Source organism: Pteropus medius, unplaced genomic scaffold (genome assembly GCF_902729225.1).
Source record: "Pteropus medius unplaced genomic scaffold, Ma_sr-lr_union100, whole genome shotgun sequence".
Taxonomy (NCBI): Eukaryota; Metazoa; Chordata; class Mammalia; order Chiroptera; family Pteropodidae; genus Pteropus; species Pteropus medius.
In genome coordinates, this window is record NW_024352148.1 from 717540 (window position 1) to 729590 (window position 12051).

At 56.2% G+C, this 12051-nt stretch overlaps 1 protein-coding gene across 1 annotated transcript in view; it reads right to left on the reverse strand.

Moving 5' to 3' along the window:
• CAMK2D (calcium/calmodulin dependent protein kinase II delta) overlaps positions 1–12051 on the reverse strand; it is a 134222-nt gene that overhangs the window by 73414 nt on the left and 48757 nt on the right. Inside the window, exon 3 of the mRNA XM_039846913.1 lies at positions 3969–4028. Within this exon, the coding sequence (XP_039702847.1) occupies positions 3969–4028 (60 nt within the window). The remainder of the gene's footprint in view (positions 1–3968; positions 4029–12051) is intronic.

Sequence of the window (12051 nt, forward strand, 5' to 3'; positions counted from 1 at the left end):
CCTTAGCATCACAAGCTTTTAACTTAATGCCCATCCCGTAGGAGGGGCAGACCGACGTGAGCCAAAAACAACTTCAAACTCTGCTCGAGAGGAAACAGGAAGGGCGCCGCCTTCTCAGTGCCGGTGCTGCCGCCCGCCCGGCTCCCGGACCGCAGAGCCTCTCCACACGTGGGGTGTTGACAACGCAGGTTTGCCATGTCACCGATGCCTGTGACTCTGGATAAGTCACATGCACGCAGAAAAGTTTAGACTCATCAATCATTAAAACAAAAATAATTCAGAATTTGTGCTAGATAATCTATAAGTTCTGTTACTGCAATACTATGATGCTCTGATTACCTACATGTGTTTTGTGATATACACTATATATCATACGTTTTATTACATGCTATATATAATGCAAGAAAATAGGTTTTTCCACCGTCTGAACATAGCCTCAGAAAGAAACTACTAAATATTGTCACTAATTAGGCAGCACCTGGTAAGTGATGTCCCATAACGATCCGCTCAACTGTTTATTTCCATTAGATACTTTCCATGATAAGGTGCGTTATCTAATTCCCTCCGATAACTCTCAGAGGGAAACGAAGTGGTGAATATTTTCTCTGCATCACAAAGAGCAACTAGAAGCCGATGAGCAGAGGAGACGAGCGGAGTACGTGGGGCCACCAGCCCTCGAAGCTCCTGCCAGCGCTGTCTCCCACCTTCTTCTGCCCCGTGACATTCGTGAGTGAGGGCCACGTGTGCGGTGCTGGGGGGCTGGCAGGGCGGCCGTCACTGCGACGCTGTGACGTGATCTTGGAAAGGCCGCCCGTCCGCAGGCGCGGGCACCAACGGATGAGACAGGCGAGGCCCCTGGCCCGTCGGTCGGGCTCACCTCCGGGGCTCATCTGCACAGAAATGCGGGCTTCTTCGAGCTGTCAGAAGACGCCTTGCTCTCCCGAGTCCCCAGTGTAAGCTGGGGTCCTCAGAGCTCAGGCGGCCAGCAACAGAGCTCGCCCCTCCGCCAGCAGCAAGGCCGTCTCAGAGCCCGCATGCTCGTGGGTGAGGCGCGGGGGACGCCGGCGAGCCACCCGCCATCTTCGCTGCCTCCCGCGCCCCTCCCGGGCCCACCGGTTCGCAGACCGGATGGGCGGGGTGGGGATGCGAGTTCTGGCATCGTCCCCGCTTCTCCGCGCTGCTTGGGCTTCACCACAGGCCTCAATAAATTCCTCAGTAATTAATGCTCGTCAAGCATCAAGCACAAAATCAATAGAAATGTAGAATCATTTTGGAAACAATTTGGTTATTACCCCAAATATTTTATTTCACTACCTTAAAGGTATTTTTCCCTTGCTCGGCAGACATGCTGACGTATATAGCTCAATCTGGTTCATCAAATTTCAAGAGGAAATAAGCCCATTTTCTTAAAAGATGAACACAGCGATCAAATGAGCTCAGGGCAGAAGCAAGAGTAAGTTGCTCCCTCCAGACGGCGTCACACCTCACGTGACAGAGAGCTGGCTGCACACCGCCTGGCCGGGGTCAGACGGCGTGCCCGGCTTGTTGAGCCCTCAAGGTGGCTGAGCCCAGGACATGCGGAGCTCGGGTGCGCGGAGGGCCCTGCAGCAGAGAGCGGCTGCAGCTCGCAAACCCTCCTGGACGCAGGTGACCGAGGGCGAGCTCAGGCGGCAGACGCGCTCCGGCTGCCTGTGGCCCTCCCGCCGGCGCCCGCCACCCTCGCCGCAAAGCCTGCTCCCCGCCCCCGCCCCGCTCATCCCAGCCCCCTCCCTGTCACCCGCGCAGGGCGGGACAACTCAACGTTGTGCTTCCACGGTTCCCCTAAAGGCTGTTCCTTCAGGATGCTTCTTTATACGTGACTGTTTCCCACACTCTCCACCAAACGTGGGCATTGCTTTGAAAATCAGAAAAACAACAACAAAAAAAGCACTGGAAAACACGTGGCTCGGTGAGTCATCGCCCTCAGCCGCTTTCAGCGTGCTCCTCTGGGAGAGCCCTCTTCCTGGCGGCTCCTCCGACTGTCGAGTCTGTGCCGAGAGCACGGACACGAGAGCAGAAGTGTGACACGCAAATCCGCACGGGGAAAACTGTGCAGCGCAGCATTTCCCTCCGCGAAGTCCGTGAACCGGAGCGATTTTCAGAAAACCGGGAGAGTAACAACACGGGCGGGGGGAGCCCTGGGGTCTCGTGACAGTTCCGCGTCCTCACGCCTGCTCCAGGGAGCCAGGAGCGAAGCTGTTTCCTGCTGAGTCTGGGCCATCGTGACTGTGCCCACTCAGGGGACGCACACAGGGACAGTGCACACGGGCGTCCCGTGGTGTCTGTCCGCTGCTGCGCGCGGATGACAACCCCCATTGCTGAGTCACCTTCCGTCACATGCGTGGGGAACCACCATGGGGGTGAGGTGAAAAGCGAGGCGTCCTCACCCCTGCAGTGCAGGGCCACCGGAAACCTCTCCTGGGCTTGGAAACGAGGCCCAGGGCCTGGCAGCTCCACGGCACGGTCCCCTTAAGTCCCGAGAGAGAAGAGACCCCCACGAGGCCCCGAGGGGCTGGGTCGGATGCCAATGCTGCAGGGAGCCCGGGCAGCGCTGGACTGTCCCCAGCGCACGGCTCGTCCCTGCCGCTGGTCCATACGAGCATCAGTGCAAACCGCCCTGGCCGTTCCCAGGTGGGGCCGATCCTGGTCCCTTACACGAAAAGGAGGCTACCGGTTCCATCACCCAAGAAAACAGGGTTCGGACAAAGACTGAAAACCTAACCAGCATAGCTTCTCCCCAGGGACGAGTCCTCCACAGGAAGGCTGCACCTTGCCCCCACCCGGAGCTCGGGCCTGCCTCCGCGTTGGTGCTCTGGGCTGAGTCGCGTGTCCCCTACATGCACGCGTGCCCGCACCCTGGACCGCAGGGCTGGGCAGGGCACGGGCTGGGGGATGACTGAGTCAAGGGAGGCAGCCGGGTGGACCCCCATGCACAGGACTGGCACCCACAGAGCAGGCTCCAGCGGGGCACCATGTCGCACGGGGACTGCGTCTGCGAGCCCGGAAGAGGCCTCGGAAGATGCCGCCTGCTCACCCTCTGTCTCAGACCACCTGCCTCCAGCACTGTGAGAGGAGACGCTGCTGTTTCTAAGCCACCCGGTCTGAGGTCCTTTGTGAGGTCATAGTACAGCCAATCAAGGGGTGCCGGGGACTCTGTCGGGTGAAACGTGCCCCACGAGGCAGGCATGCACGGGGGTCACTGGCACTCCGCAAACCAGGTCCCTGTCAGATGGCTGTGAGCGCAGAGGCAGAGGCACCGGGCCGCGTCCGTCCACTCACTCAGAGCCCGAGAAGCACCGAGTCCCGGACACGGGCGGAGCGCACCGGACGCCCCACGCGGGAACACGGAGGGCAGGCGCCTGCCGGCCGGCGGTCCCCCAGCTCCCCCACCGGCCAGTGTCCTCAGTGTCCTCAGGCGGTCCCCACCCCCGGCGTCAGACGCACTCGTGACAGCGAGAGAGACAGAGCTGAGGCGGCAACATTTTTCCAAAATGACGGCGGCGGCCGTCACAGGATCGAGCACGCGCACGGAGTCACTCTCTTCCTTTCCTTTGTTTCTTCTGCTTTTCTTATATCCGTCATTTTTTATTTTGAACATCGTCATGCTACTTTATCATTCCTGAGGAATAATATTTTAAGTTTACTAGTTTCTGGAATGGAATCGATTTTAAGGGGAACTTTTACAGAACAGGTGAAAGCGATTTAGACTAACCGGGGGCTTCCGTCCCGTCTCCCACCCGCCAGCGGCAGCCGGACGACCTGGTGCTGGTTTTTAAGTGTCCGCAGATACAGAACTACAAGTTTTGGAAAAACTTAAAACCTTTAAACAGCCAAATGCAGGCAGGACTGAGAGTCAGGGGCCTGTCTGTCAACACTTGGTCGTGGTGAGAATACGTAACATGCAGCTCAGACACCGAAAGACGCCTTACCGATATTGGGGTGCTTCAGAAGACGGCAGATTCTGGCTTCCCTTTCCAGTTTCTGATGATCTGTAAAAAAACAAAAAATCAGAAAAATCACAATTTTGGCAAGAAACATTAAAAAGCGATGAGCAGCGCGCCCACAGGGCACGAAGCCCGTCCACTGACTTGCCCTTCGGTTTCTTTTGAGCACTGGCCATCTGAATTTGGAATTTCGCGAGCACTGCGTAGTTGTTAACACGCGAACTATTTTTACTTTGCACTGGCTGGAAGCTTGGAGACAGTGAACGTGGCGCACAACAGCAGCTTTCCCCCGCATCTTCCCTCCAAGCGCATGTCACTCGACCACGTAAGCCGCCCAGTGCCGACCCCGGCGGCGGAGGGTGCGACCTGGGACCTGGAGGCAAGGGGACGTGGTGCCAGGTGGGACTCGGCGCTGCACAGCCCTGACGGAGGGCCGCCCCGCCCGTCACAGCCCCGTCCAGCACCCTTCACACGGCCACCCACCCCCAGGGTCCTGCGCTCCTCAAGCCAGGGCCTGCTGAACCCCCACCTGCTTGCCGCCCTCGCCTGTCTCCCTGGCCATCCCTCGGAGGGACCTGGACCACTGCTAGCTCGCAGCTTTAGAGCTGATACCCTTTGCTCTCCTTGTGGTGGTCCAAATGCATGTGACCACGGCCAAAACATTAGCCAGGGCACACAGTAAAGGGCAAGGAGAGATGAGAACAGACAGAAACACAAGCCACCAGGACCGTGGCGAGGAGCGGGCGCTGGCTGAGCGAGGTCACGCAGAGTGACAGACAGAAACCTGTGCGCCCCGAGACCAGCAGGGTTCTACCCCGGGTCTGCAAGGAGGAACGCGCGGGCACGGAGAGCTTACCCGGCTTGTCCCAGACGACAAAACCGGCTAGGGGCACCTGCCGACCAGGTCTCACCAGCTCGCGTCCCGAAACAGTGAGAGATGCGGGGACGCCCACGTGACCACTGCCACACAGCCCGTGGTCCCAGGGCCGTCCGCTCTGAGAAGCACCGAGGACCCCAAGACAGTGCTCACGGGGACCCGAGTCCGTGGTATTAACATGGAGACGAGCCTAACGTGTGTCAAGCTCATTTAAAAACAGCAACGACCACACCACGTGTTAACGGAAGCAACTGCATTTAAATTTTAAACCTTTTATTTGGAAATAACTGAAACAATAAATTTGAAGAATAAAAATAATATTAAAAAACTGTATAGTTTACCTGGATACATCTCTCATTAACACTTCACCCATTAGAAATCATTTAAATCTCTCCTTCTTATGTGTGTGTATGTGTTTGTACATATATATTTATCTAATTGACACACACGTGTGTGTATATACATATGCTACATATACACACACAAATGTGCCAAAATATATTGATAGCTGAAAAAATTTTTCTAAACCACCTGAAGATAAGTAATTTAGAAAAACATTTTAAATGTACACAGCGCTATTAATAGCTCACAGGGAAAGTGCTTTAATGACTCAGCACAGCCTGGACAGGGGCGACCAGGGTGTCCATTCTCCCTGGCTTACCTGAGAGTGAGTACAGAACCACGCACACCCCAAATAAGTGCAAATTCTTCAACCTCCTCATCTTCTTAAGAGGTCCTCATCCTTCAGATAAGCTACTTCTAGAATATTCTTATTTAGAAACATACAAGTAAATAAACAGATTTTGAAAATGTACCTAACACCATCGTAAATACTGTACAGTGTGATATGTAAAACATATGAAAAAAACATGCTTATAGGATTTACAATTTTGTTACGGAGACAGGAAAACCCATGGCCTTTATGGGTCATAAGTGCTACAGGATTTTAGCTATGAAGATGCACATAATTACAGAATCCACATAGCCTATCCTATGTGCTGAACTGTGTCCCCCTAAAATTCCTGTGCTGAAGCCCTGACCCCCAGCACCTCAGAACATGACTGTGTTTGCAGATGGGTCTTCACAGAAGTGACTAGGGTGAAATGAGGTCACCGGGGTGGCCCTGATCCAGTAGAGGAGATAAGGGCACAGACACACACAGGGGGACGACCACGGGAGGTCACAGGGAGGGCGCAGTGTCCACACGCCAAGAAGAGAGGCCTCAGGAGAACCAGCCTGCCCACACCGGAATCTGAGAAAACAAAGCCCTGTGCCACTGTGACAGCCCCAGCTAACGAAAACATCCCCGTGTCAGCCTTCCTGGCTGCAGAACACACTGCGGCCGACTTGGAGGCTCAAAGCGATGCTCGCTTACAGTCCCGTTTCTGAGGGGCTGGACAAGGGCCCAGTTTAGCGGGTGGTGCCCTTTCCTATGGGGTCTCTCAGGGTGTGACGGCCTCGGCCAGGGCTCAGGGTTGGGGTCTCCCCACAGTCTTGGCCAGGGAGGGGTGTGCTTCTGATCTCCCATGGCTGGGGCAGTAGTGAGTCGCTCAGGGGTTGCTGAGCTGAGGGTCTCAGTCTCCGACTAGCTGTGGGCTGGAGGCCGCCCTCGATCCTGGCGTGCCCCTGGCAGATGGCAGCTTGCTTCAGCAAAGTCGCCAAGGGAGAGTCTCCTAGCAAGAGGAGAGTCACTGTCTTATCTAGGGTAATCACAGAAGTGACAGCTCATCACATTAGCCACATTCCACCGGCTAGAAGCAAGGCACCAGGCGGGCCCACTTGCAGGGGAGGCGACCACGCAGGGGCAGGGACCCCAGGCGGCCAGGAGCCCTGGGGCCGCGCTGGAGCTGCTGTCACGCTGCCTCGACCACGACGGCCCAGAGCCCCGGGGGCCTTCTCTCTGGTGAGCGGCCCCACGCGCTCTAGCTTCCTGAACAACTCAGCGGCCTCCCGTGAATCACAGGTGTCCTGCACTGTCCCACTGGGCATGTTCTGACATCCCGAGCACGATGACCAAACCGCAGTTTTCATTCAACTCAAAACTGGGGCATCAAGGAAACGCCTATCGCCTGGTGGGTGTCACCACCCACAGCAAGTCCATCAGAGTTTAAGGGGCGCGGGCAGAGGAGGGGCGTGATCAGGAGGAAAGCACAGCTCTCTGCTTACTCTGCTAAAGCGACGCACACGTAACACTTGTAAGATATCCTTTACCTTGAATTCGGTCGGCAACAGAAGTCACACAACTGCCCCACTGTTACCGGCTCTCACGACCGCAGGACGAAGGCGAGGCGCCCACCGTCCTGTTTGTCACCGTGGGAAGGTTACTTCTATCATCCGCGTGCCCTGCAGCAGTGCGGAGACAGCTTCGTTTATCATTTCATACTCACTCAAGTACCCAAACTGTAGTACTCACTGCTTATTCTTCCTTTGAAGCTCAAGCCCAGTGTCACGTGAATAAAAACGTAACCCTCAGGCTGGAATCTCGTCCGGTCTGGTGACATGGTGGCTGTGACAAAGGGTCAATGGGCGGCATCACTGGCCCAGACGCCTGTGGGCTCTTGAATAGTGTCCGGGAATTTGGAGAAAATGTGCTTATTTCTTCCCAGCCTTAAGATACTTTTTAAAAACTTAATAAGGTATTTTATTTCAAATGAGGTGGAAAATACGAATTCAGACCTATGAAGTCCGTCCGTCACTCCTGTCCCAAATCAAGTGTGTCTTCACACAGAATGGCTCTGGTTACTGGTGGACACTGAAGCGCCAGCCCGAGTCACTCCACAGGCCATCAGAAGAGCGCTAAGCTACCGAAAGGGACAACTGACCTATCCGGGGGTGAGCTTTTACCAGTAAGTAAATTTCAGAAGTACGCACCCCTGATGCCAAAGCTTTTAACACGGTCACCTCCAGGGAACATGGCACAGTCCGGCTTCCTCACACAGATGACAGGGCATGCTTCATCATGCTGCTGCAAGTCGGTGAGGCCCCCAGAGGCCGCTGAGGCGTGTCCCCGTCTGTCCCCTGCTCTCCACGCAGAGCCACTTGTCAGCACAGGCAGTGCCAGGCCAGCCTGGGCAGGGGAGGGGCTGGCCTTCTGCCACCAATGTGCAGTGAGCGCCCCTCCCGCCGAGACGCACGCACGCGGTGCAGACACACGACCAAGGAAGACGCGGGTGTGCCACACGCAGCAGAGGGCGCGACCCCTCTGGCCTCCCCAAGCAGACTGCACCCCAATCTCATGTGGGGATCAGTCCCGGGGCGGGGGGGGCAGAGCCCTCGCCATCGGTTCCTGGGCCCTCCCTTGGCCTGCTGGCTCCAGCCCCTCCCCCGATGGCCGACGCCCACTGGGAGGTCAGGTTAGTCCTGCTCCTCGGTCCCAGCTCCACGCTCAGCTTTCCACATCGTCCAGTTTCTAGGAAACTGAAGTCCCAGCGAGGCACGCGAGGCATGCCCTGCCCTGCAGATGCAGCCTGGCCGCCCCGAGCCCCGGGGAGGAGGACACACCACGCGGCGTGGGCGACGGAGGCTCTGCGGGCTGCGTCTGCTCTAGCGCCGTGTCTGCCTCGTCACCAGCTTTTGCTGCCGGTTCACCCTGCCACGAGCATCTTCAGGACAGAAACAGGTTCAGGCACACGTTCAGCAAACGATGGTCGTCCCTCCCTGCATCACGGCTGCTGCGACAAACCGGTGGCGGTGACCCAGGGCACGCCGGAGCCCACCGCTGCCGCGGCGGCCACGCGGGGCCCTGCGCCTGAGGCTGGGGCGCCCCCGCGCAGTCACCGCTCCCGGGGAGGGCTGTGTCTTGGGCAGGGACACGGGCTCCATCCACCCAAGCGCTCACGCTCAGGGCCACGTGACTCTGCAGCCGCTGCTGAGAGGAAGCGCCGGGTTATGACGGGCCGCGTGCCATGCGCGTGGACGCGACGCTGTCGCCTTCCTCGGCACTTTTCAAACTCATACCCGCGCGTGACGCTCCCGCTTCACACTTCTCTTCTGCTCTAGCCTAACCCATACCGTGGGTCTGACTTTCACGCGCTCTGAGTCCTTCTGACATCGTGTCTGCCCCGCACGCCCGGACAAGCCAGCGGGATGCTGTCGCCGCGCAGCGGCGCACGCCCGTTCACGGCAAAGCAGAGCGGGGTGCACGTGCCCAAGTCCACGCACCTAATTCAGGAGGTGACCCGAAGGTTGCCCCGTGGGAAACTCGCACCCACGTTAAGTGCTGAGCTACGCTGTCCGTCCCCTCGGCCCCACGCGGACTGGAGGCCACTGTCCCCTTGGTCCTACATGGACCGGAGGCCACTGTCCCCTCAGTCCTACATGGACCGGAAGCCACCATCCCCTCAGCCCCACGCGGACCAGAGGTCACCGTCCCTTGGTCCTACGTGGACAGGAGGCCATGGTGCGTGGTTTGCTTTCTGCGGAAAAGCTCTCGTCCCCTGGTCACAGCCGTCACACAGTGAACAGGCCTCTGCTTCACTTCACTTCCTCCTGCGGTTTCATTTGTGGAGAAAGATGAAACGTCCAGGTGGCCTGAGAACCAGAGCCCAGGACAGAAGCGCCCAGGTCCGCAGCAGGCCAAGCGTAAGGAGCCCCAGGCTCGGAGCAAGGAGAGGAGAGCCGCTGTCTGGTTCTATCGCTCGCTACAGGCCGGTGTCAAGTCCCCCGACCCCGCAAAGGGTCCATCTACAAACGGGGCTTAAAACGTGCCAGCACCAGGCGCGGCGCCCGAGCAAAGCACCATCATTACGATTGCCGAAAACCTGCTCAACTTTAGAAGACACGAATTTCTAAAAATCCCTGAAAAGTATGTCAATTTCATCAAACATTCGTTTTGCGTGTCCTCTAACATACCATGGAAATGACTATAAAATAACTACTGAATTAACGGGAGAACCATGGATATCTGTGGTCAGAAAGAGACAAAATCAGAACAGTAAATTATGAACAAAACGTAATTTTACGTTATACTCCAAATACTATTACAGTAAACAAGAATAGAGGAAAATGTTTAACCGGTGTAAATTTTTAAACAAATTAAATTGACCAGTTTTATACACTAACTACGCCCTTCACTGGTCCCGGTCACTCGCCTCGTACGGCTGTGACAGGGAGCTCCAGGTGCCCACCCAGCCTGTTGCTCGGGGCCGTGGAAGGGACACGTCGGCTTCGGCAGCACCGCTGTCATGCAGTTTCCCTTCTGCCACAATGATGGCATTCAGAAACATGACATTATCTATGAAAACAACGCGTTCCGTAAAATCATGCAAATGTTAAACAAATATATCTACCTTACGGGGCTCCCTTTCAGGAGTAATTTACATGAGGATACATGTCACAGGTCTTTCAAAACTGCCAAGAGCAGGGAACATTCCTCCATAAAACACTTTCATATACTCATGTGGCACCTGACTATCCCCAAGAATGTGGTGAGGGCTGTGGGGAGCCGGGGAGCCCCGCTGGGTGAGGGGCTGAGGGCAGGGGGCCGGGCTCTGTCCTGGGCTGGGCGTAATGCGTGGAACACAGGCACGGGCAATGCTGGAAAGGACGCCGGCCGGAGGGTGGCTTCCTGTGCGTGACATGTGGTGACAGGAAGCCAGGTTTACAGTTCCCGGAGCACTAGGGGACGCCGGCCAGCCCTCCTCCTAGGCCCGCGGCCTCGGCCATCCGCACATCTATGACATCCATGGTATGCTCTAGGGAAGGGGGCTTGTCCTGCAAGGGTCACCAAGGATTCCATCAAGAGGAGCAAACCAGGAAGCTGTGACAGGAGGCTGGCGCCCAGAACAGGTAGAGCCGGGTGAGCCCTGCAGCCGGCCACGGCTCGGCCGGTCCACAGGATGGGCAGGGCTTCCCAAGATGGTGCTTGGGACACAGCTGTCAGCGGTCCCATTCTAAGCCATCATGCTTAAGTGACTGTTAGCAAAAGCAAACCCTTACAGAAACGAGTTACAAGGACATTCATTGTGCATATTAAGAAGTAAAGGGATATCAATTTAGCTATATTTATTTTAATGCTCCATCAATGATTAAATCAATGCAAAATTTTTAAAAAGTCATTCTGATTACACTCCTGCAGAGGTTACAGGTGACTTCTGTACACCACATCACTCTGTGCTCAGTCTCCACAGTTCGGTGTGTATCGTGCTGTCCCCAGGCATGATTTTGGAAGGACGTGCCACCCAATCCCACCTTTACAGTTAGGTATCATAGAGCTAAGTCACCTGAGACATTCCGGATTGTGATCTTTCGAAGCTGACTACCTAGAGACTGAAAGGATGCAGCACGGAAGATGCACCACAGACGCCGGGGACTCGCGCTGTGCCGCTTCTTGGGGCGGGGCCGACTGGCCGTCGCATAGCAACGCAGCAGAGCACTGACTCCGGGGATCTTGCCAGTCCTTCCTCACTGCGGTAAACATTCCGCTATTCTTAAACCTGTTTCCTAATATTAGGGACGCACAATTATTCACGTGGTCTTCTGGGGGCAGCTCCCTGGCGTAGCTCGCACGACTGGCACACGCAGAAAGGGACGTAAGAAACACGGGTTCCCCTTTTAAGCACCTGGAGCACTGGGTCATTCGTCCACGGTGACCGCGGAGTCCACAGAGCTTCCGCGTCAAGGCCCCTGGGGTAGTTGTAGCTACTGACCGCAGCTTCCGTCACACTCGAGATACAAGGTGCTGCGGCACCATCACGCCCAACCCGGGCCTCTTTCCACCCCGCTCCCGCTCTCACTCCCCCCGTGCCGAGGGGCCCAGGGTGGCCGCCAGCATCGGTGAGAATGACTGAGGGGAGAGTCAATTTGGTTGGATTTAGCGAAGCTTCTCATCTGGTTCGCAGTCACTTCTGGGTGACGTTAGGGTATAATGTTGACGTCACAGTATGTCATGGGATGATGCAGATGCTATGATGTAGACGTTATGTCACAATGTGGACACTGCTATGCCGTAGACACTATGTTACAACGTAGACGTTATGCGGCGATGTAGACGTTGTTATGTTGTAGCTATTACATTATGATGCAGATGCCATGATGTAGGTGTTACGTTACGTGTTACGTTACGTTACGATGTAGACGCTGTGTTATGACTAGTCCTTATATTACTCTGGACATCCCAGCGAAGGAATGCTTCTGCGGACGCCCCCGCCTCCCAGCTGCCATGGGTGACAGAACCCCGGGGGAGGCATCATG